Source organism: Argiope bruennichi, chromosome 1, assembly GCF_947563725.1.
Source record: "Argiope bruennichi chromosome 1, qqArgBrue1.1, whole genome shotgun sequence".
In the NCBI taxonomy this organism is placed as follows: Eukaryota; Metazoa; Arthropoda; class Arachnida; order Araneae; family Araneidae; genus Argiope; species Argiope bruennichi.
Genome location: NC_079151.1, coordinates 114,108,773 through 114,136,126, shown reverse-complemented (window position 1 = coordinate 114,136,126; position 27,354 = coordinate 114,108,773). Strand labels below are relative to the sequence as shown.

Sequence of the window (27,354 nt, the reverse complement as noted above, 5' to 3'; positions counted from 1 at the left end):
CATTTAGCATTTTTCTGTAGTAAGAATTTTAGCCAAATCTTGCTTTAGTACTTTTTATTCATTTTAAAAATATCAGCATACAAATAAATCCTATTCTAATAGATAAAATGCTATGTTGTACTTTCAGAAATGTTACATTTTTTAGAATTTTTTAAAGTAATTACTAAATTTTTTAAAAAAAGGTAGCATTTATTTATATAAAAAAATAAATCCAAAATTAATTCATGAAAGTTACTCCCATGTGAATCATATATTTTATGTTATTACTACAGCTCTTTTATGTAAAATCTGTTATTTCCATACAGACCTTTTTGTGTATGTGTGAATATTTTTGCCATCCAATTTTAATCAAATTGAACTCTTCAATTTAAAAAAAAATGTCACCAATTTAGCGATTTTAATTATCAAACTATATTGTATGTGATTCATACATTCAAAATTTTTCATAATAAATAATAATGTATTTGCATATATTTTTGTAATTTTGCAAAAAATTTTCTTGTCCCTTTTTGGTTGCCATTGAAACAGATTTGTACCTATTTAAAAAAAAATGACTGAAAAGTATTAAGACATGACAATTTACATGAGTGAGATGCCTTTTTTTAAATTTGTAAGTGTAGTGATTAGCATTTATATTTTTGCTTCAAACTTTATTTTCAAAATAATGAAATACCTTAATTTTTGTTTTTTCTTCTGAATAATTCTTCTTATAAAATGTTTTTATGTATTATATTTTATTCCTTGAATAATTCTTTTGAGAAAGTTTGATATTTTGAAGAAAAATCAACTACAGCACTTTTAAGAAATGATATTGTGGTTTTTAAAACTGTTATGTTTTACGTTTTTATTGTTAATTTTCTTACTGTAATTTTAAAGTATACTGATTTGAAAAAAAAAAAAAAAAATAATATTTTTTAACTATAAACTCAATGTCTAGAAAATATCCTAAAATATTTTCAAAAAAGATAATATTTTTATATTGATATTTGCTTATGGTTTTAAATATGAATCATATCTTTGTACTTTTTATATCTCTATAGTTTTTTTTTTTTTTTTAGTTTCAAACAGACATTGGAATTTATAATTATGTATTAAATAATTTTAGAATTAGTGTTTGAATCCAGAGGGGAAAATTTAATAATATAGGGATAAGCTTTAAATTCTGCTTAAAACATCACTTGCAGGTATAATTAGGTATGGACTCACATGTAAAACTCACCAGCATAAATCTAAATGTTTTATGTGACTCATACTCTAGTTATAGACTGCAAAAAAATGTAAAAGTATGTTTCCTGTTTGTAATGTGTGAAGAAAAAAAAATTGTGAATCAGCTTTTGTAAATACTATAAATTCTTGTAACTATTTTTGTATTTTTCTTCACATAAAAATGTTGCAATTTTTTTCATATGATTGATAAATTTATAATATAACTAAATGCACCTTAAATGTATTTTAATGTAAAATTTATTTCTTGATAAATAAATTCTATTTTTTGCAAGCTGATGCTTTAAAAAAAATTTTTTTTTCATATTAAATTGCTATTATCTGTTATACTAAAATATAATAGGCAAAATTTGTCAAAAATCTTTCATTGATGCAAAATATTTGTACAGCATGGCAAACTCAAATTGTTATTTGTAATTAGTGGACAGAATTCAAGTTACCAATTAAAAAGTATATGCTATATATTGCTACATACTCTAACTGTCACATCAATTATTATAGAATGGATTTTTGCTTATATTTTGATATTACCAGAAAAGTATCTATACTCATAATAAAGATGAATGTTAGTGTATGTTGACACTTAACAAGCCAGACAATCCGGCCTAGAGCTATCAAATGTGGCACATATATATTTCAGGTGGGGAGAACAATGTGCACCTTGGTGCGATTTGTTTAAATTTTAATTAAAAATTTAGCTAGATTTTGATGTTTTTTCACAATAATGTTCAGAAATATTCCTATACAAAAATGATTTTTACACTATTTTAAAGTATAAAAAATTGTCTTATCAATGATGCCAGTCTAGCTGCTGTAAAATTCTATGGAATAGATTTAATTAACTTTGAAACATACTTTTTTAGTATATTTTACAAAAAATATTTTCACTGCTGTGAGTAATACCTGAATTGTTTTCATTGTTTTATCAAGTATTTGATTACACATTTTTTCTTTCATTTCTGAAAGTTAAAGATGAATTCTGTCTATTATATAGTCTACAGGACATATAAAAAAGTGAAATTACAATACTGCTAAATTTAGAAAATAAATAAATTGAACATTGATGCTTTTAATACTATGATGTCATGGAACTGATCTTCATTAGAAAAGTAAAAGTATGTCATAAACAGATCTAATATAAGATAATTAAAATACCACAGCTTTAATGTCTGACAATTTGTTGAACTGAAAGGCATAAATTGCATCTACGCATTCTAAGTGAAATTATATATAACCAATATATCTGCTGAACCAGCTTGTTACCAAAGGCCACTAGTAAAGTTAATAAAATACATTTTCAGGATGTTGCATAACCATAGCCTACATAATTGGAGATAAGCATATAGTTCCGAGGGGGGAAAATGAAGTAAAGTGTTTTTTTATATATTATTTGAGTCAAGAAATACATTATTAAAAAAATTATGAAATGTAAATTTTTATTAAGTCCTATGAGTCATATTTAGTAAAATAAACTTATTTAATAATTTCAAGTTTTTGCTCATAAAAGTTTTGCTTGAATGACTCTATATTATTTTGCCAAAATAAATAATAATATAGAGAGAGCATTGTATAATGTTTTAATTTTTTTTAGATGTTAAAATTTTTTTAATAGTACATTCATCAATTTAAAATAATAGTTCTTTATGTCACTTAAAGCATTTTTCCAATTAGATGTCTATGATTGCATCCAACAGTTTTGAAATTAGCTTTTAGACTAACCACTATTGCATGATCTGTAATAGTGATCTTTAAAAAGGAGCAAGCAACCCTTGCACAAACCAGCTTGAATCTATTGTTTAATTACAATAAATTGTTACATGATAAAACTAGCAAATTTCATAAACAGTACCATTTATTTTCATTCAAGAACTTACTAAAGCTTTTTGCTCCAATTTTAGAATGTTTTAAAGTATTATGCTGGTTTTTATTGTATACTTTTATTTGGAGAAAAAAAATCTGCTGCATTATTAATATATTATCTTATCTGTTTTGGTGAAATCATAATTTCCAAATGAACATGGAATAATGATTTAAAATAATGAAATACATTTGGCCATTTAGAAATAAATAAATAAATATTTGACTAAGGAAATTAACACAAACTAGATTAAAATAAAAATTTTATAAAAAGCCTGCACGAAACAATCAGCAAATTATAATCAAAAGAAATGTATTCTATGTAATATTAGTTGTATGTTATTTCAGATAGTGACTACAATTCAATTTTAGATTGTGATTATGATGAATTTAAACCAAGAGAAGCCCATTGTTGGTAATAATTTTCTCCTAATGTATGACTAAAAAAATAAAAGGATATTTGTAGTCTCAAAATTTTAGATTATTTAAAAAATATTATTTGAGGGCAGTGAGCTATTTCCACTTGTTCATCTAGATTTAACTCAAATAATTTTCATTCTGAAACGATGAGAAATATGTATTTCTCTAAAAATATAGTTGACTGATTGGTAAATGGGCTCTTTCTATTCCCTTAGAAATAAATACTAAAAGAAATTCTACAACTTTTTGACAGTAAAAATGAATCGAACCAAAAATTCCATTCTCCACAAATACATCTATTAAAAGATTAATGAATTCAAATTCATTCTTGTAGTAGAATTTCACAACAAATTTAATTGAAAGAGAAATCATTTAAAACTCTGTTATACAACAGGAATAGAACTAACTTATTTAATATTCCATATGTTATAAACAGTTTAAAGTTTCATTAATTACATTATATGGAAACTGTATGAAAAATATTACACTTAACATGATAGGTTTAAAGCAAAATGTTCCTGTATTGTATTCATTAGGTTAAAGCTTATGTATTTTATAAATAATATATTTGAGAGGAGATGAAATTGCATGTTTCTTCTAGAAATGTAAAATAATACTTGATTTTTCTGCGGATAGATACATAATTGCAAAAGTTTTGTTGCAGGGAACTCAAAGAAGCATTATATTTTCTCTGGCCTTTTGTAAGACCTTATAATGAATTTTTACGTAAGAATAATTTTAACTTCTATTAACTGATATATCATTATCAGCCGTATTCACCAGCCATAATTAAACATCACCTGATATTTATTCACTGCTCAACGATCAAATCGGTATTCTCAAGACCAAAACAGTTGTCAAATTTCTCATATTTTACTTTATTTTTTAATCATCTGACTTCTGATTATGAAATTCTGATAATCTGTTTTTTAACTACTGACTCATGATGCTTTCAAGATGGAAAAGTTAGTATTGATTAAAATAATAGAGAATTAAACGTTATGGATTTCAGGTACTTAAACTGAAATTGATCCTTTTTATTCATTACAAGAAAAGTATTAAAATAGTATTTTGAAGAAAATTAAAATAATGCAATGTTTGGATTTTATCTTAGGTAATCTATCAAATATTTTTGTTTTAACGAGAACTCCAGAATGTTATTATCAGTATACATCAATTGTAGTATGACTTTTTTTTTTCTAAAGTAAGAATGATCCATTAATTTTGAAAGTTTTGTTGAATTCTATAAAATTGTCTGTTATGTATTATTCAAAATTAATTTAATTATCTGTCACCAAGGTAGAGTTAATCTGATATTTTAAAATTTATATATAATTGGTCATAAATTTCAAAATTGTATATCATCCTTCAATTAACAAAACTGATATACATGGAATGTATATTATATAAAAGAAAATGATCAATTGCTATATGCAAGCAAAACATGAAAACATATTTATATATTCAAAACTTTTTAAAATATTATTTTGTAGTACTGTACACTTCAGCTATAAAATTTATTAAATATTCTTATATTGCTTTGGAAGTGATGAATGAATTTATATCTGGTGATGGGTTTATAGGATTGAATTTTGAATTATAAAAACTTTCCTGTATGATCTATTTCCATGGCTACCTCTAACAACTATAATTTTTTTAACATGAATAAGTATGCACTTTGAATTAAATATCATATTACATCATTGTATATTTCAGTGATTAGTATTGAAAAAATATAATATAGTTCATTTTATGGATTATATATCTTTCATTTCATATTATAAAATTGCAGGGATTTTTTTAAAATTCTAAACTTTGATGCCAGGACATTATTTTTTCAAAATATTTTTTCTGTGATGTATTTCTAAATTTTATCATCATTTGTTAAATATATTGTATTAATTATACAGCTAGCAGCTATAGTCACATATAGATCACACAATTAGAAGCCTCTATAGTGAAATGAGGAGACAAATTGAGGTATGACAAATATATGTGAGGTGATTATATTTAAAATTAGAAATAGCAGAAATGAAAAGGGAAAATATAATTGGCTGTGGTTATTGGTTGATTGAAATGGAGTGAGAATAGGATTTGGTTGTGGTAATTTAATCAGAAACGTTAATTGTAATTACAGAATATTCATTTCAATTTGAATAACAAGAATAAAAAAAATTTGATTTTCGATATTTTGCACACTTATCTGCTAATATGGATTAATAATACATTAATTTTTTGTAAGCAATTCAAAACTGTTTTTGTGAATCATTTACTGACGATTTATTCCAAATTTTATTCGATTCTTGATTATTTTGTCGCTACGTGGTTGTAGCGCGACTTTATGTCACTCGCATACGTATGCAAACAAAAGAATAAAAAATCCACCTACGTTTCGAATCGATTTGAAACATAAACAAGCTTTGGATACCTCCGAGAGGGAAATAGTTACTTGAGAAGTATTTATTAATTATTCTGTGTTTTTTAACCAAATTTTTGTAATAATATTTTGAGATATTAGTCAAAACTTGCTTAGTTTGCTGGAAAAAGGTTGTTGTTTGCCAAAATGAAAGTAGTTCATATAGCTACAATTTTCATTCTACATTTCATCAAGTCTGGTAAGAGAGTTTTTTTTTTTTTTTGGTTAAATAGTTGTTTGAATTTATTTTGTATTATTTATTTATAATAATCAAATTTATTTTGTATTATATATTTGTAATCCATCTGATGGAATTAAAGTTATTATTTCTACTAAACAGTGAATTCTCAAAACTCCATGAAAAAATATTATGTATGGAATTACGATTGAATGAGTTGAGGTAACCTTTGGTTTAATCTTTATAAATTAGTTTAATCTTTGTAAATTATGTAAATAAAAAATTATAACTGAAATGAAGTTACATGACAATTATATCAATGTTGTAAAAGTATTGAAGAGAAATGTTGTAAATGTAAAAGTATTGGAGAAAATGATTGTATAGTTATGATTCAATGGAAGAAAAACTGTTTAAATTAATGCTGCAGTTAAAAAAATCATTAATTAATATTGATTGCAACAAACTAATATCTTTCTTTATCCCATTATGGGTTGCTGCAATTCTTTTAATCTTTGAAAAAAGAAACATTTTGTCAAATCTAATGGGTTTTATTTGGGAAATTAAATCTTTTTTGCTTGAATTATAGTTTATATTATTTCGATGTTTTACATTTATATACTCTAAGTTATTATTAAAAATATCAGTTTTATTATAATGTAGTATCATATAAATTAGTTTAATATTGTAGAAAATATGGCCACAGCTATTCTTTTACATTTTTAATCTTTATGTAAAGGAATAGATAAAAGTGCATAATTATGATGTTTATTAACTAAATAAAAAGTATCAAACACATTGAATATTAAACACAAAGTGAACAACAATAAAAAACAATAACATGCTTTTATTAACTCTATATCTCCCAACTATTGTAAAGTTTTTTGTATATTGATGTTAGAAATTATATGAAATAATGAAACCTAATTTTTATAGTTTCTCATGTTTTCAATAATTTCTTAAAAGGTCTAAAATTTCATCTTTTAACCTTCTTGTAATAAGGATGGAGAATTTTAATACCATTAATTATTCAGTATTTCCGACAGTTCTAATATTAAAATTTTTTAATTCTCTATTCTGATGGTCCTAAGGTTTTTATCTTCCATCTCAACTACTAGTGTTTTTGGATTAGAAACTAAAATAGATTTGTTAAAATATAATTAAGAATTTCCATTTCATATATTATGTTTCTAGCTCAAGCAGTGTTCTTCTGTAGAAGTAGCACTTTCAATGTCTTTAATATATTCTTGTAAGATATATAAATATGCAGATTTTTTTTTAAACCTTTCAGCTGGTTTCAATAACCAGCTAGCTCTCTAAGATTAGTATGTATGAAAAATTTCATTTGAAATACTTATATGAAGTCTGTCTTATTGGCATCTGCTACAAAGTAGTAAAATAAATCAGTAGGAAAAAATGCTCGAGACTGGCCCATTTGTTTTAGCTGTACAATTTTATTTTGTAATATCTTTCAAAAATAGAGGTTCATAGGAGTAGGCGATCATTGATAATGTATCATAAGAATCTTTGAGATGTTATGAACTTTCAGATGAAATAAAAATTATCAAAATTATTTTGTGTTCGAGACTGATTTCTTGATTTTGGAACTTATTTTAAACTAGTCACCTCTGGCAACCAGCTGGTTTGTCAGGACATTGGTTGTATTTGATTTCAGATAAATTGTTTAGATATAATTTCATGTCCATGATATAAAACTGCCGGATAAAAAAAATTGTGTTACTTTAAATCTTTTAAATATGCTATGCTCATTGTGTACATGAATCTTTTTAATGGTAATCAATTCCTTGGTATTATGTCACTTTGAAAATGTAACAATGTGGTCTATTTTATAATTTATCTATTTTATAAATTTTGTTGTATTGTAACCTCACTTTCTTAAGTCTCATAAATTACATTGATATTAAACAAAATCTTTTTTTTTTTTTTTTTTTAACTTTCAATAATGAAAGGAAATTTTGTGATCAAATAGTTAATGAAACCATGAAAATAGTTTGTTTCTGGCAACATTAAAAAGATTATTTTTAAAATATGAAAATGACTTAAAATTTAATTTTTTACAGTAATATTTTTAAAAATTATTGCTGGAAAATGCCAAGATTCAGTTTAAATGTTAATTAATTAAAATTTCAAAAAAAAAATGCTCTATGGTGCACATATCTATTGTTTAAAGTTTGTATGTTGTAAATTTGATAACTATAAGTAAACAATCTAGCCCATACAGCACCATTACACACAGAGATGCTGTTGCGGCAAGCAAGCAAGCAAACAATTTTGTATAACTACTTTAGCTTGAGTGACATCACCTTGTTTTATTGTTATTCTAAAATTACTTATATGCTTTTACGTCTACTTGTTGTGAAGAATAAATATATGTCTTACTAACGCCATCGTCTGTGATAGATGCATTTATCTTTAATTAGAGAGGTCAATAAATGTTAATACAAACTGAATATCATTTATTATTTTCTTATGGCTATATCTAATTAGTAGGAAAAAATTATAAATATACATTATTTTATGAACAAACTTTTTCAGCTGTACATTGATTTGTTCAAACAGCATGTAGTATATTCTATATTTTTTAGAGTACTTTTACCTCTGCAAGTATATGCCAATCTCTGCCAGTTTGGAATTTGGTTGTTGGACCATTATTAGAGATTTAACTTTACATTTTTTTTATAGTAGTGTAATTTTTATGTTTTAAATCTCATGCTTTAATATTCAAAGCTTTATTCATGATAATCAAAACACAAAATGATATTAATAAATATTTGTATTTAAAAATTTCACAGGGCATTCTATGGAAATGTTTGATAAAAAGCATTTTCTTCCAAATACTTGCTGCAAATTTAAGATAGAATTTCAAGCAAGCTTTTACTTACGGTAGAATGGAATTGTTATAAGAAATGGAACTGTGTCATAAGAATTTAAATAAATTATCTGGGTATTAAACTTTAAATATTAAGAGTATAATTTTCAAATTATCTTTCTGAAAGATTCTAAGCTAAAAAATTTTTTGATATCTCTGAATAATAAAAGCTTCTAATCTTATGTAATTTTTCTACAGTATTTTTTAACTTTAAGGAAGTTAATACAGTCTGACCCCATTTAACAAATTTATCAAGACCAAAAATTTTATTTGTTAAATCTGGAGTTATTTGTAATATTGGGAGTTGAAAAAAATTTCTGCATTTACTTTATAGAATATCCCTAATAAACAAATACCCAATAATATTCATAGTTGGAAATTGTACATTTTTTCTTTAACAACTAAAATTACAATGCACTTTTAAATTTGAAATCTGAAAGTATGCACTTAGTAAAGTTTGGCAATTCCGGACTTGAAAAAATTCTTTTTCATTATTTTGGAGAGAAGAAAATATTGCATCAATTATATCCTGCTGCATTAGGTATTTATTGCAGTTTCCAAACCATGTTTAAAAATTGTCGCTTTGTCGACATGTAGATTTCTAAATGTTCTGTTACAGTGATTTGGTATGCAATATTCTTATCAAATTTATGTAGATAAGCTCTTCTCTCATTGAAATTTTTTTTTTTTGTTTTTAACAATCTTCCGTGCTTCACAGTATTTCAGAAATCAGGTATTCTACAAAACCAAGTGTTAAATAAATGGCTGAGCAACAGAAAAGTATATTCCTCCCCTACTCATGCAAAACTATTGTGACACATTCATCTGTTCTGGACAAGATGGATACTGTTGTTATTTGAAAATGTTGTTGAAATAATTTTTTATTTCAGGTTATTTTTGTTGAATATGTTTTTTTTTTAGCTTAGTTTTAATTGAGAAGAAAAATTATATATATATTTGGGTACTTGCGTATTATCGCAACCAGGTTGGCGCGATTTGTTAATCTCTATTGTATCTCTCTCTCTTTTAACACGTAGGGTTGCCGTAAGTAGGGTCGCCAAATTTGGCGATTTATGCGAATTTTGGCCTGGTTGCGTTAATACGAAGTACCATATAGGGTATGAATTATAATCAAAGCAACAGATTTAGAAAGTTCTAAGGTTAAGCTTCATTTAAAATAACGTATTTATTTGAGATTTTTTTTTTTTTGAAAACCGAAGTTATTTTTCTTATAGAAATTAATATAAAATCACTGGAAACCATTAAATGCATCACACAAATGGAAAATAAAAACTAAGTAAACTTTCTATAAATAGAAGATAGTGAGAAAATGGAATACTAATTTTCAAATGCGACTCCCCCCCCCCTCCCTTTTGTTCTATTTTATAACAAATTTTAACATTGTATCAAACCATACTGACATTCATATCTGGCATTATCCTATTGGTTTTTTCAAATGTTTCTAAAGAAATACATAACTTTTAATTAATAATGATGATATATTTCTATAGTATTTTTCACTTCCCATTTTATGCAAATTTCATGAAAAGCCATAAGAGATTTCATTCATAATTGCTTTATGTAATTGATTTTGTCTTCTTTCTGATTTTCCCACTCTGTATCTTCAAAAGTTTTCTACTTCATTTCTATTAATTACCCAGACTTTATTTTTCTGAGATGTGCACTATCATTAACATTTGATAATTCTTGAAATTTCTGTATGTAATATATATGAATTACAATTTCTTAGTGCCAAGCTTTTTTGTTAATTTAACAATTATCGATATTAATTTTTCCCCCCAATTTAACTAATTTAGAATGTTAATTCTTTGTCAAGACTTAACTAAAAATACTTTAAAAATTGCCACAATGAAGCTTGGAAGTATGTGTATAGAGATGCTTATGTTTTTCTCATGAAAAATTTTATGTACCTATACATATAGCAAATTAAACTTGATTTTTTTTTTCTAATTAAAGCAATTGATAATTATTTTAAATCATATATTCATCATAAATAATTTATTGAAAACATTTGCTTACTTCTAAAGAATTTTTCTCATTTTAGCATTTAGCAACCCCGCTGATATGCTACTAACAGTATCTGTGTTTTGTATTTGTGAATTTCCTTGATTCCCAAATTTTGATTTTGAAATTTTCTTTATTTTTTATTTGTGAATTTCCTCCATGATTTTTTATGTCTTGAAATTTTCTAAATTAAAATTTTCATGAACTAAATCAGAATAATTCAAATGCATAAAATTACACCATAAAAATATTTTACTTGTATTTCGGCTATCATTATAATTTGTTTTCCTTTTCTGATCAAAATTGTTTAGTAATTTATTTATTTATTGTTTTGCAGATCTTGCTTTTACTCATTCTTATATAAAGAGTCTCAGTGGAAAACCTTCCTTAAGAGAAAATCAAGATCATTCCAGCAATGAAATTCCTCATGATGAAATAAAGCCTAAATATGATGATCAGCATCACTATTATCTTCCTATGCAAACTACATTTGGTTCTTACCTTGATCCATCTGCTTCTGGGGCTTCTATCACCTCTCCACCCAAAATAGCTCCTTCATCTGTTCACAAAAGTTATGATCAGACAGTTTCCTCTGATTTTGAACAAGGTAGGTATTGTGCAAATAAATAAACATATAATGAAGCTTTATAAACCGATCGGCACACATATGGAATCTTTTTTACCCTTATCCTTTCTGATATCCTTTTGTTTTGAAATTCTAGGAATTTATAAGTTTACACCTATTACTTCCTATGCCTTCATGGGGGAAGATGATTAATATAGCAGTAATCAATGGAACAATGTATTTCTTTGTTTACTGGAAGATTGGGGTCAAATTGATCCCTGCATATGTTAGCATTTCAGATTCATTTAAAGTTATGGCAATGACAATGTATGAATACCAGAGATTCAGACTTCTTCTTGCTAATGTTCCTACTGATAACAAAAATGATGATAGTTCTGTTTTGTTCAACATTCGTGAAATTTTAGAATATGGCCATGATACAGAACTGAAACAAGAACCGGATACAGAATACCAAATTCTGAATACTCTAGAGAATTTGATATGAAGTCTTTTCCTGCTTGTGAAAAAAAGTAGTAAATTCAACTTAAGTAAATAGTAAAATAGTATAGTCTTTATAAAATGCATTCTTTTATTATATGAATAAATTGTTTTGAAATTTATTCATATAATAAGATAATGAATTATATGAATTCCATTCATTCATTTTATTCTGAATGAAGAATAGCAAAAGTATTTTTTGAGTATGTGCATAAAAAAGAAAGACAAATGTTATGAATTTTCAAAGTTGTATGTTAAGCTTCTTTTCCCAAAAAATTTCAAATGTAAACTCCATGTAATATATAGATTTTTCTTATTCTTTCAATATTTCTATACAGAAATAAAAAAAAGGGCTTACTTTAAAAATAATAAGTTTTATAAGGATTGATAAGTGTGAGAAAGAAATGGATGCTGAAAAAGTATGGAAAAATTGGACTAAGTTTGATTTTAATTTTTCTTACTAAACATTGCTTTTTTGTCTTAAATAGAACACATTTTCACACACACACACACAAATTATAAACTCTAACCATATTTTATTTTGATACAAATAAACTATAAAATAAGAAGTAAGTGCCTGAAAAATTTGAGATCAATGTAACACTATGCATATGCAGGGGTGTTTGTGCTCCGGGGAAACCCCGGAATTCCGGGGATTTTGAACTTCGATACCCGGAAATTCCGGGGATCGTCGTTCAAAAGGAAGTAGGAATAATAATGAATTATTTATTTTGATCTGGGTAATTTTGTTTGCTTTGAAAGCAGAAAACGCAAGGTCAGTGTGTGTGGTGAAAACTTTTCCTTTCTTTCTTCAAAGGCAGTGATAATGCGTGAAAAGGGGGAAAAAACTTCTTTTTTGTTCTTTCCTTATTGCCAGTTATGACTCATTCCCCCGGTTCTCGGACATTCTCTTCTGGATTCTTTTCGGCAAGTAGGCGCGGCAGAAAAAAAAGGGAGAGACTTCGTTCGACCAGATGTGCAATCACGTGACCTGGGTTCAAAGGTCTTAATTTTGCAAAATTAATGGTTATTAATTTTGCAAAAAAAGTAATTCATTGAACTTTTATAATTAGGTCATTCAATACTTCATAATCGTAATTTTTCATTTCTCCCCCCCCCCCTTCTCGAAACTCCAAAATGTCGGTAGTAAGTCCGTAAAAGTTTCAGGGGATTTTTTGGGGTCCCACAAACACCCCTGCATATGCTAAGAGTGAATGTATATCTATAAAAATTATAATAAAGTAAACTTGTATTAAACATTTTTTAAACACTTTAATTTAACTTGCCTTTTTTTATGTATAGTTGTAAAGATATAAATATGCGATTGAACTTTTACTCAGTTTGTGCTGTGTTTCAAATTTTGTGCACATTTGTGTTCTTGATGGCTTAATGGGCTTCTTTAATGTTTCTTAATCATGAGATTATTACTATTAAATTAAATTCTGATTTCTGTATCAACTCATAGTGAGTTTGTAAAAAATTGATTTCAAATTTAAAAAGTTGAAAATATTTAATGTAAATAAAAATTTGTTTAATACATTAATAAAAGTGTTTTAAAAAATCATTTAATTGACTTTTATTTCTGTATCAATTGAGGATTCTATTTTTAATTTATATGCTAATTAAACTTTTAATTTTTAAAATTTTTTATTGATCTATCCATTTTTAACAGCTGTTTTGTTTTCATATTGGTTGTGTTAAATTTCAATTGAATCTCTTATGATCTCTTTTAATATTTATTATTTTCTCAACCATTTATGAATTTTAAATTCTGTTTGACATTTAAGCTGTCTTTTAGTAGCCAATCACCCATCCTATTTATTGTATACTTGAATATACATAATCTAGTTAAGTTGCATAATGTAATTCTGTCCCACCTAGTATGTAACTGCACATTATCAGCACTAACTTATCTTTCTTATCCTTTGAAAAATGTGCATTTGCAACATAATCGTGAATGCATCTTACGTCCAACAGTATCTTAATTGGAATAGAAATTGCTGATGAAAGGAATTAAAGAATAGCAAAAGTAATTATTTAGTCATTAGACAAATTTTCTAATATGCTGAAAATCTTAAAACATTTTATTTTTAAAATCCTCAAAAAAAAAAAAAAAAAAATATTGAATAAAAAGGCAAGTAAAATTTTTTATGATATTATTAAAGAAAATTTTTAAAAAGCAGAATCTGTTTTCCTTTGTTTGCAATAGGGGCAAAGAAGTATTATTTACTAAATTTAATTTATATTTACTAAAATAATGGAAATGTTTTGAATTTCATTCCGACAATGAAAGATATTACTGCAAATTATGCAAAAATATTTTCTTAATATATACATATATTTTTGCATAATTTGCAATTAACATACCTTCTAGTGTATGTTCTTCAGTTATTATTATTATTGTTATTATTATTTTATTAATTTGGGAAATAAAATACTGTAAAAATTGTTAATTTCTTCCCTTACAAAAAAGTGGATTGCAAGTTTTAAATCTATATTTCCTGAAGGTTTTATGAAAAGAATTGCACAAGTTTGACAGCTGAAAGGAAATGACTTTTCATGTCAATACTTATATTTAGTAACAAATGTACTATTATCGTCCTTTATTAATATTTATGGATTTTTATTTTATTTCTAGAAAAATATAATTTAAATATAATCAGTGGGAAATTTTAAGAAAATAATTTTTAAATGGAAAATAAATCTTTTACTTTCCATATTATATAGAAGTATAAAAGGCAATTCTTCAACCCTCTCTGCCTTCTTGTTGAACTGCAGTTCTTTTTTAAAATAATGTTGTTTTTTTTTTAATTTTTTATTTTGTAGCAGGGGCTGCGCCAGAGGTTTGCCGACGAGGGGGCAAGACAAATCCGAAAGGAGGGCAAGCACAATTTCTCTAATTTGGCCTCAAAATAACTCATAATAATTAATTTTTATATATAATTAAAGAAAAATATTATTTAGCTTCTTTTTTTTTATTTATTTTTATTAGCTTTGTGGTGGTATGTAGATTATTATGATCCATGCAGGAAGCAGCAGGACGAATGTTTTTAGGAACATTTCTTATAATAATCACATTCACACACTAAACAAACACAAAGACAAGACATTCACGCGCGTGGCTTCACAGTTCAGCATCACATCTCACTCTAATTACAATCGCAATGCACTATGGGATGGCCTAATCATGCATCGCCATCTAGTATCCAAAAGAGAAGATAAGAGTAATGCAACTGCTACAGCTTCTTTTTTACTGACCTTTTTTTCATTGTTAAAAATTTACAAAGATATTTGTAAGAAAATGTTCTCAATTTCTTTTACCAAACATCAAAGTAGTTCCGTACCTAAAATAATTTTTATAATAATTGCAACAACGAACAGGAATTCGAATGTATTCATTTTTTAGTTTTCTTTGTAACAGACAGACGGACATTTTCCAAAAACATGCTTTTCGAACTCAAGGAGGTCTAAAACGTGGAGATTCGTCAAAATCTCGAGTTTTAATTTTTTGACGATTACTATACTTTCTCTATACTACATATACGAGAAAGTAAAAATCAATATATTTTATTAAAAAAACTATTAGATCTTGAATAAGAATTTCCATTTTTAGACAGGTGGTCTTGTAGTTAAATACTTTTTTCCCTCGAAGCTATTGCAAGCTAATATTTTTCCCAAAAAATGAATTTTATCCTCTTAGTTGCATGTATTTGTTTTTCTTAACTCCTTCGTATACAATAATAAATCTGAATCGCGCATCGATTCTCTAAATTTTTAATTTTTAATCTGCATTAAGTATTAAAATGAAAAAATCACTTGAAAACGCATCATTACCTGAAATTTCTTCATATTATTCAAGGATTAAAATAAAAATTATTGCCCCCAAATAAGATGTGCCATCTAATTAGGAGTTAAGTAAATTCGTATGTCAAGGGGTTAATGTGTTATACATGGCTATTCTATGAATAACTATTTTAATCATCATTTTATTAAGACATCTTTATTCAAAGTCTTTGAAAATTTAGAAGCAACTGAAATTATATAGTTTTTGCCGTGAATAGTAATTGAAAGAAAAAAATAAAAACGATACAAGCGATGCGTAGTCATAATATTAAATGCAGAGTCTGAAGAATTTACGTAGCAATTTATTTAACAGATTTAATCCATACTTGGATAAACTCTTTAAGTGTAGCTAAAAAGCTACCGTGCCACAAATATTTATTTTTTGACGTCATTTGCGTCGGTAATATTTCTTTAGTGTAATAATTGTATACTGATAAATTAGATTGCAAAAGAAAACAGATATTTTACTGTCAAATAAGGTTAATTTGCAATTATACAATTTATTTTCTGCTTGATTTATAAAGAATTGACATAATTTAGCTACAGCAAAGTAACACTTTTTAGCATGCATATGCATAAGAGTGTCAAAAGAAAAGAGTTTTATTAGATTTAGTTTAACCATTAACTAGATTTTAGTAAGACAATTCTCATAGTGAAAAGATTAAAATAAATTTCATAATTCGCTACCGAGGAAGTAACAATTAGATGGGAAAAAAAAATGACGATTAATTTTTATTCGTTGAATTCTGAATTAGGAAAAACAACTCTATCGTCTTATTCATGTATAATATTAAAATATATTTCCCTAATAACTCTGCTTGCAGCAATCGAAATACTCGATGAAAACTATTTTTTTTCTCATACCTATGATAACATTTTCGCCGAAAGAAAAAGATTAGTCTGCAAAAATGCAAAGTCTTATTCACTTGTCAGCTTATTGATTATTCTGTTAAATATAGCACTTATTATAAGCTGAATGAATTACATTTAAATCAGATGTCTGAAAATCTGCGAACTTAACATCGTCGGTATCCATCGCACGCTCAAAATTTTTTGGCAAAATGCCTGTCACTTTATCGGTTATATTGTAAAATATAGTACAAATTATAAATTGAATAGACGATATTTGAATCGCATGTTTAAAAATTTGCAGACTTCCATCGCATTTAGTTCATAGTTTCGGCAATCTAGAAATTATTGGCAGAATGCAATATCTTATGCACCTTACCGGATATGCTTCCAAAAGTAATGTAAATTATAAGCTTGGTGAATGATATTTCAATCAAAAGCCTAAAAATCTGTGGATTTAAATTCTTCGACATTCATCGCATTGCGTTCATAGTCGGAAAATCAAAAATTGTCCACAAAATGCGGTATCTTATTAACCTGCTACCCTACAAAATATTTTGCCAAATATAGTCAAACTGCTTTAACCGTTACTTCAACTGTTTACAACATATTAACTTTAAGGTAGTATTTAAATTATTATATTCGACAATGTTCAGCTCTGCACAACCATCCTGAAGTGGTGAAGATTTTTGCCGACGAACATCTCAATTTCTTGCCGACAAAGGGGTAATTGCCCCCTGCTAACGCTGCCTCTGTTTTATAGTTCACATATGAATATTTTACCATTTCTTTCTTCTGGAAGAATTTTCAAAATAAAGATTTGTTTTTTAAATGATTAAAACCTTTTTTGATAAATAATTTTTTATTGATCATCAAGTCCAATTTTAATTTACGGGCTTCATTGCAGATCAGTTTGATGATGAATTGTTGATACCATATTTGAGCCAGTGCATATCAGAAACTCCCTCTAATGAGAAGTTTGAATCTGATGCAATAATATCATCTAAACAGTTTGTACCAGAGGTTTGTATTAAAAATGTTTATGACTTGTTGATTTATCTTTTTTTTGCTTCTGCATTGAAAAAATTCCTGAACTTTCAAGTTATTTTAAAAATGTAAATGAATAACATTTCTCACATATTTTTTTAATCAGAATGTATTTTATTGAGTTCAGATTTGTATAACTCATGTACTTAGCTCATGCTTATAGGCATTAAAAAGTTGCTGGTGCTTTTATATGCTCAGTCACAGTAAAATATTGTCCCAATTACTTATGAAATCACAATATTGTGGTACTTCCATGAATACATTATCTCCCTGATCTTGCACTATATGAATTTTTCCTTGGATGAAGAATTTTCTCGGAATGTAATGATTTTCACATTCAGAAAAATACAAGAATAAACACATTGAAAGAAATGCCAAAAGGAGGTGTATAGTTCGCATTTAGATCTTTGTATGAATGATGGTAAAACTACATTTTTGCACAGGATAATTACTTCTAAGAAAACACCAAACCAAATAAACAGATTCTGGGTTCATTCTAGTAATAAGATGTAGAAGGTCTTGATTGAATATAGTAATATTTATTGGTTATTATCTCTCCTTCTCTCCCTCTCTCTCTGTTATTTTTGCATATATTTAGTGTTTTATATATATATATATTTTTAGCAAGATTCAATAATGCAATTTTTTTTCTTTGTAATCCTTTAGTTGACTGAGCCAACATTTTCTGTTTTTTACATTCACATTAAATGTACATTATTCTTGCTTAATTATATATTTTATTAAATATAATGAATTAAAGATTCCAAAGCTTTTAATAAGCTTTAATTACTTATCAAATCTATAATTTATTTGCTTTAAAAGCAGATACCTAATTCTTAATAAAAAAACAACAATGGAAATGCCACCTAGTTTGACTGCATATGCTATAAATGTTCTGTAACAAAATGGTTACTTGATGTAAAGATTCGTTTAGTTATGAATAGCTATTGATATTATTTAATAAGCCATGTTATGTAATAGATTGCCAATAGCCTGGTTGGTAGAGCGTTGGATTTGCATCCCTTAGGTTGCAAGTTCAAACCCCACCGGCAGAAGATTCCCCGCGTGCTTGGTGAATCTGTCGTGGTCACAAACTCCTCCATGTCGAGAGTAATACCACTGGGGGTACTGAATCAGGGGTGATCATTCTCTGATTCAGGTCTAAATTACGATTAGTGGATGAGTGAATGAAGTCCGCCCCGTGAAAAGGGTTGTGATGTGTGTGTAACTAAGTCGTTCTCTTGGTCCTAGATGGCGCTACTATAGAAACAAGAGGCGCTCCCCCTCAGGCTTAAAGCGGCTGTCTTTGACAGCGGGCTTGTCCATGGCAAGTGCCATAAGAAACGACGACACAACAACAACAGATTGCCATGTTTACAATTGTATGATGTGAACATTTTATTTAATTGGCCCCAAAATCATAATCATTTTGTTTGAAATGCATTTTAATTACTTTTAAAGATAATTTGTACTTGTATTTTGTTTCTGTTTTGTTATTTTTACAGTATAATAATTTTGTTGTTGTTTATTTTATTTCAGAATCATGCATTGTCTGGACATACGGAAATAGTTTCCAAAACTAGCAGTGAAGGCGATGCTTCAAAAAGTTCTGAAAGGGCGTCTGAATCATCAACTCCATTTCAAAGAACTCATATTTATATGCCTTCTGTTACAGGTATGATTCACTGTATCTTTGAAATTTTATTTGCACAAAATTGAATTCATTAATATAAGGATAAATCAAATTAAAATTAGCCTGCGGACTTGAATAAGGAGGCCCTAATATTCAATAACAAGCTTTTCTGTATTCAAAATATTGATATTTATATGAAAGATATCATGTTTCAAAATCTTATGGCTGTTTAAACGTTTTTTTTTTTTTTTTTGTCAAATTGGTGTCCATTTTATACTTTTTTTAAAGCAATTTATTTTATATAAATTGTTTTCGGTGATGGTTAGTTATAGGTATTTCCTTTTAGATATGAGGTGTACTATATCCTTTTCTAAATCGAGCAGAAATGCCATCCAGTATTACTTATATTTTGCTTTTTCTATGTTTGAATAGTTTATTATTTTTCATTGATTAATAATTTAAACTTGATGTAGGAATAATCAATTTTTTAAATTAAATTTGATTGAAAGTATGCCATTAAAATGTACATATTATTTTTCATATATTAATTACTCTTCTATATATAAAAATGTACTCTTCTTTATTGAACATTGAAACAGATCATGAAACTTGAAGGCTAAAGTAAGCATATATATATGGGGATGTTGCTTTCACATTTGTTATTAAAAAATTAGAACAATACTTTTAGTTAACTTTTATTTATAATTTTATTTTTCGTATATGAAATATACAAAGAGAAAGTATAGTAATTACCAAAAAATTTATAATTTTAGATTTTGACAATTCTCTCATTTTAAGACATCCCTGAGCACACAAAGTGCATTTTTGGAATCAAGTCTATATGTTTGTGAATACAATGACACAAAAATGCTTTGAGCTAGATTAATTAATATATGGCCTCTACTCTGGATTTTAAATTTTTATCATTCAAAGAAAGTCTGTCTGCCCAACTGTCTGAATATAAATTAATGCAATCATTATGAAACAAAGAGAGGTTGATGGATGAAATTTAGTACACAAATTTAACATTTAAAGTGTAGAAATGCTTAAAATTTGGAACCAAATCCACCAAGGAGTTGACCATCTATCGACCACTACTTTCACTAGCATGTAAACACAATGTGCTAAAAATATAAAACCTTGATGTGTAATTTTGTGATTACAACTATCGTTCTGTATTCAATTATGGTTTCATTCGGTTAGAAGAAAAGGCATACAAAAGAGATTCAAAGAGCAAAGAGGGAGTACTGATGCTTATATATTAACAGCATCTCAACAATTAATCACAAAATGAGTAAATCTCCAAAGATCACACACTAATTGACGTTTTCATAATTATTGTTCATAAGAATTATTATACTACATTAGAAGACTATATTAAAAGAGAAATATTAAAATCTTTTTACCTTCATTTCAATCCACAGACAAGTTACTAGACATTATTCCAGAAATATTTGTTTTAAAATAAAATAAAGTAGATGCATAAAAAAGTCAGGAATTCTAGATTTAATTTTAAGCATTTCTGCTAGTAAAAATACTTGTATTTAATAACGAATGCTGATCATTTAGAATGCCATATATATTATTTAAAGTTTTTTGCTAACTACTATTCAGCATAATATTATTGCAATGTAATCTTATGTATGGAATTCTAAGTAAACCATATCTAATCTTACTTTTAAAAAATTAATTTCTTAATTCTGGTGATTACCTATGTATTAGTAAATTTTTCTGCAGAAAAATAATTTTTTTGTTATAATTCAGTTATTGATTGTCTGCAAAATTGAGCATATTTTTCAAAAATACTACACTGCAATGAGTAACTGGAATTCTCAGACAAAAAAAAAAAAAAAAAATCACTATGAATTGTAAGAATATGAAATAAAATAGGAAAACACTACTAGTAATTATATTAAAAACCGTTTGAACTATGTTGGGAATAAAATTATATTTGATTTTTGTGTGTGCAATATATTAATACTAAAACATTCTAGGATATTTTAATCTACAAAACAGCAGTTGATTGTTATCTGTGTTATGCACAAAGGAATGGGAATATTTTGAAAAAGGAAATATAAACAATAAGGATCTTTATACATGATATATAAATCGTCACATTTTATCTAAATTGTTGAGTTAGAAGAATAACAAAATAAAATTCACAATGATGTGTTCAAGCTTTATAAGAATTAAATTTACAGCTTCAGTAATGCTTGAGAAATTTATTTAATTACAAATATGATTGAAAAATTTACAATATTTTGTTTAATGTGCTAAATAACTATGCAGCAGTTATCCTAATTGCAATTTATTTAATTTCATAATATTTAATTCAGTAGTTTCTCCTACAGAATTAGTAAACTAATGTTTCATGGAAAAAGAAAAAAAAAACCTGCAATAAAAAGCTTTTTCCAGGGTTCAGATGTGGTAAAACCGCAAAAAAGCAACCTGGTTACGACGGAGAGGACAGATGAACAGTTACCACTACGGGTGGTCGAAATCGGAAAAGTTATTTCCAATAATTGCCTTTAAAAGAAGGGAAAAGCATCTTCTAGCTTTTCTCATTGAATGCCCGTATTCAAAATAACTTTTCTGAGTTTGGGTTCCCGAAGCTTAAAGCTTAATATATTATTAAAGGCCATTTCAGATGCTTTAAAATGATTTGCAATAATTATTAGAAAATTAGTATAAGTTTTTAGAAATTGATATTCTCATGATCAGGAGTTTGTTAGCTTCCTAGAGCTTTAAGATTACAAGACAAAAACTTAGAACTTTGTTAGTTTGTTTATATTACTTTTCTTTTCAAACTAGAACTTCAACTTCATCAGAATCTTCAAACTTACTTTTGAAAAATGTTGGATGTGGCTTAGTTTTTTTTAGGCAATATTTTAAAGCTACTTGATATTTTTTTGTCTCATTTGCCATTTTTTTATGAAAGGAGAAATAAAATTCCCACTTGAGAAACATTAACTTCTGAGTCCAGAATAATTTCTTCTTAAATCATATTCCTATATTGTGAGTGTCTTCTTTAATCGTTGTAGCTATTGACAGTGCAGATGCCCAAAAAATTATTTCGTGACTACCCTGTGTGTAATGAAATTTCTAAAATCTGAACAAAAGATTCAGAACTTGCCAAATTTTGGATAGAAGAATCATGCATTACAAAAATAGAGAACATAAGTAGAAGAACATTCCTCACAGAAAGAAAATTTCAAAGTGATGTTACTAATGAATATTTGGTAACAGAAATAGCAATATAGTGCATAAAAATCTGTATTTTAATCCATAAATGTAATTAAATACTTAATGACTTGTAAGAACTATTACAAATAGTAATTAAATGATTGAATTTCTTTCCAAAGGCATCCTTCATGAAGAAATTACTAAATACATTTTTTTCCCTTTGTTTGTTTATAAAACTGGACACTGTAAAAAGAAAAATGATTGTTTTTTAAAGTTTTCTCTCTGCCATAATAAGTTCCTCCTCTTTAAACACTGTTAAATAGTTCTTAGTTCGTTTAGTTATTGTATGCAAAATTAAATAAATTAATAGTTTTATTTATGCTCTGATAAAATTAACATTGCTGCAATTCTGCCCATTTTTGTGCTTGAGTCATTACTATTGATCCATAATTTGTTATGCATTTGTTAGTTAATTATTGTATGCTTTGTACCTTGATTTAAATATCTGTTATTATTTCATTTGAAGTATCTTTGTGCCTTCATATTTAATTTTTTAGGTAGTATTAACAAAGAAAATGGTTTTTACTAAGACAGTATAATTAATGAGATGATAGATTGAGCTTTAGTAATACTGAATTGAAGTAAAATGCTTAACAGTAATTTGTAATTGAATTCATATTTTACAAATGTTACAATTTAGTTTTATAATTTCAGTATTGTACCTTTAAACCATTTGCCATTGATTATTTTGATTTTTTTTTTTTTTTATCCTTCCTTACATTTCAAGAAACTTTAATAATTCATTAAGGTGAATTGTGAATATTTGATTTGATTTGATCAGTTTTTATGGACTGAATTCATTTCTTGTACAGTGTTCAAACATAATGTTAATATTGGAGTTCCTACATAATTAATTGCATTACAAATTTGGTAGAAGATAGACAAAATTAGATAGGAACTTATCTGGTTGCTATAATTTGTTAAAAATTTTGTTCAGCTGATGGGCATTGATAAGAGGTAAGGCTTTTTCCCCCTTTGATTTGCACCTTAAAATATGTTCAAATTTGGAACTAATTTCATCTTTTTTTCTAATTATTTATGTAATATTATCTTGTGTTACTTTTTTCAATATACTTTTATAACTTAATACTTTTTTCTATATTAGTGTAGTATAATTTAAATAAAGTTGTATCAATATATAGTTATCTGTTTGTAAAGATCTGTTCATAAATATTGGTAATGATTTGATTTCAACTTATCTTATTATTTTATACTATTTAATGTAGTTTATCAAAAAATTAATTTAATTTGTTACTAGCTTTGAAATAAATATGATATATGTAACGACACAACTGGCTATGGTTATATTTAGTCAGATAATTTTAAAAAGATACTGGTATACATCCACAAAATATATTTATTAGAAAGCATAAACTGAAATCGATGACCTATTCATAATAGTAAACACCATATTTTCTGTAGATAAATAATAACAATACAAATAATTTTCTTCCCACAGATCTGTGACATCTTGAATCTGCTGTACGAATGCGAATGCAATTTTATACAAGCATCACTTGTTAATAGAATAATTTATACCTTTTTCTGAGTTTTTGTTTCATTTTAATCCAAATGCAATTGTTGATCTAAAATTGAGAAAGTTGTAATGCATTTTTACATGTATGTAAGAAGCATCAATAAGTATTTTACTTTTTCCAGGCCTTTTGCTTAACTCTTAACTGCAGCTGGACTGTATGTTTGACTTCTTCTTCTGGTCATTTATATCTGTTTTTATTGACTCTTTATGCTGTTAATTTCTATGTCTTTATTAATGTATAAAATTTTCATGTTGTACCCTCTTTCATTACTATTTATTATTACAAAAGCATGATACATCATTTTTGTTATTGTTATTGTTGTTCAACTTCAAATCTTTTATATTATTTGATATAGAAAGAGTTTCAATACAAAATTGAATCTGTAAGAAGGCTCAAGTAACTTGAAATTCTGTCATCTGTTTGGAAAAAAAAGACTTTTTCTTAATTTTGTTGTGAAATTACTGATTGTTAAAATGTTTTCTTCTTTCTCTCTCTCACATTTTTTTAACAATGGTATTTAACATAAGTATTCTAAAGTAATAGGCAAAATTTTTAGTTAGAGAAGGTTTTTTTTTTTTTTTTTGCTTTGTTGATTTTTTTAAAAATTATTATGAGGTTAATTTTTTTTAGTTGATATGGGGAAAAAAATACGATTTAAAAAATGATAATAAAATGCTTTATTTCTTATATATTTTTACTTACTAAAGTTTACTTTTTCAAAATATTAATTGGATATTCTTAAATGATAAAGGTTGCTGTCAGTCAGTTGTTGCTTTTAGTGAATAAGAGAATTGATCAAAACTGTGTGTGTGTATATATAATATGAAAATTACTATCTTTCAGAGTTTATCTTATGGGATTTTCATTAATTTATTGAAACCTTTCAAGTGTTTTTTTTTAAACTGAAAAGATTATTTTAAAAATGAATTGAATAACATTGCCTTGGAATTTTTCTTTATGGTATTAGCTACCTTGAGAAAAACTCAGCAGATAATTCTTTAAGTATCAAAAAATGTCTTTTACTTGAAAAATAATTATAAATATTGACTTGTTTGAACCAAATTTAATCAAACTTTAAATTTTTTCTTCTTTGCTGTGCTGGTTAAGTTTTGTCGAAAAATTATATATGTAAAATCAAAATAAAGTAAAGGGGAAGTGGGTGTTTGGAAATTTGTTGTGTTATTGTTGGAAAATTGTATGTTGTGCTTTACAATCTTGATATAAATATATCTAGTATTTAAGGTATGTAAAAAAAAAAAAAAAATTGCAAGTATTGCTTTTTTTTTTTTTTTTTGAGTTTTTTTTTGTAAATTTGCTAGCTAACACAACTACTTCAATTAATGAACATCTCAAACTATCTATTATTTGTTTTGTACAGTGTAAAGTGTAATTTTAAATAAAATATTTGTTTTTGATTCTTCATGAATTGAGAATTTGCTCTCCATTCTTAAAATATTTGTTTATATTGTGTTTCTTTGAGCTTTTCCAAATATTTACATATTTATAAATAATTTGACATTTTAAGCATGTTTAAATGCTACATAAAATATTTATTTTATAATAGGTATGATGAAAATGCTTACAATCTTTACTTGAAAAGAAAAATGTACTTTAAAAAAAATTTATATTTTACATTTTAAAAATCGAATGGAAAAAATGATGTGTCAAGTGAACTCTTGCACATGAATTTCACTCGACAAAGTCGAGTGAAATTGGTTTCTTCTTTCATATTTGCAGAAATTAATTGTACTAATATATTACAATTCTTTTGGAAAGCTATCTTTTTGTTGGTCAAAGCAGTTTCTTTAATATTTACTATGGAATTATAACTTCTGAAGTTAATATATTCTTCTGCATGTAATAAGATAAAGATTGTATCTTCTGAAATTTTGAATCTTATTTAACTACTTAATTGTTCAAATAACAAACTGTTACATTTACCAAGTTGTGATTTCAATTTTGTTTCTGAAACTAAGAAATCTGCAATTACTTTCAAACTTATTAATATATGTTTAATTTCTTTACATTTTTAAATACCTCATTTTTATTTCGTCTGATTTTTACAAGGTTTTTTTTTTTTCTTTTTTAAATTTAAATGTTTGATAATCATTTGTGTTATTTCAAATTGTAATTCATCTGTATAAGAATAAATATAATTCATAAAACACTGTCATCCTTTTTTAGCTATTTTATTTGGACATTGTGAAATTTTGATTGTATATTATTACTCTTTCTTCTGATTCACCTAGGAAAGAGTAAACTATTCAAGGCTGGATTTACATATTTCTTCATTGTAACACAAAGCACAAAATGCTGCACCCCCTTTTCTGTCAAAAAGTAGTCTCGTGATGATATTCAGTTTAATATCTGGCTGTTAATTTTTGACCATAAAATTACACAATGCAATATTTTTAATCTTTTAACTACATTATATTTTTCAATCAAAACTATGGCTCCGTATGTAATACCACATCACCTTAAAGACATACTAGATCCATAAGTATTTTTTGTTATTGTTGTAAGAGATTTATCAGTTCTAATAAAATCTACTTCAGTATTAAGAAATGCTAAAACATTTGGATTTTTATCTGCATTACAAATCTTAAAAATAGTTCCAAATAGAAAAAGACAAGAAATAACTCAATGAGCTTCAAAACCATATTTTAATCTAATTAAAAATTCAAAGAACTTATAAATTTTTGCCAAAATATTGTACCATTAAAATGGCTTTACGCCTGCTTAGTTTATTATTATTCAATTTTTTTTTTAAAAAAATGTACTCATTTTATATAGCATAAAAAATGTATATAATATGACTAAAGGTTTGTATGAATTTAATAATATTGAAAAGTATTATAAATTGTATATTTTTAAAAATATTAAAGTAGTGTAAATGAAATATTTAAGATTATTTTAGAATTGTTTAGTTACAAATTTTGAACATTTGTATGAAATTTTTTTCGTATTTTCACTTTTTCTGATTGAAATTACATTTTGTGAAGAAACTCATAAAAATGCTGGATATCAAATGGTAGTGAGTTTTTTTATGTGTTGAAAACAATCTTGTTGTATTTTACTTTTTGAAACACTTGAAATGCTGTTTGAAAATTGGTTATCTTAATAAAAAAAAA

The 27,354-nt window shown here is 26.2% G+C and overlaps 1 protein-coding gene across 2 annotated transcripts; it reads left to right on the top strand.

The window, feature by feature from the left end:
• The first annotated feature begins 5,885 nt into the window (after positions 1 to 5,885).
• Positions 5,886 to 27,354, top strand: LOC129968949 (uncharacterized). Of its 2 annotated transcripts, none has more exons than XM_056083319.1 (5): positions 5,886 to 6,116; positions 11,345 to 11,614; positions 17,670 to 17,785; positions 19,349 to 19,484; positions 24,345 to 27,354. In XM_056083319.1, the coding sequence occupies exons 1-5, from the start codon at positions 6,065 to 6,067 to the stop codon at positions 24,362 to 24,364; spliced, it is 594 nt and encodes a 197-aa protein (XP_055939294.1). In that variant the 5' UTR covers positions 5,886 to 6,064; the 3' UTR covers positions 24,365 to 27,354. The 2 variants fall into 2 exon arrangements, with proteins under 2 accessions (XP_055939294.1, XP_055939302.1); XM_056083327.1 differs by having other exon boundaries at positions 24,145 to 27,354.

What these genes read in the sequence shown, in the direction of transcription:
- LOC129968949 (XM_056083319.1), top strand. Translation starts at nt 6,065, where the DNA reads ATGAAAGTAGTTCATATAGCTACAATTTTCATTCTACATTTCATCAAG. An exon ending in TCTACATTTCATCAAGTCTG is followed by an intron (nt 6,117 to 11,344) that starts GTAAGAGAGTTT and finishes ATTGTTTTGCAG; the next exon opens with ATCTTGCTTTTACTCATTCT. An exon ending in TTCCTCTGATTTTGAACAAG is followed by an intron (nt 11,615 to 17,669) that starts GTAGGTATTGTG and finishes GCTTCATTGCAG; the next exon opens with ATCAGTTTGATGATGAATTG.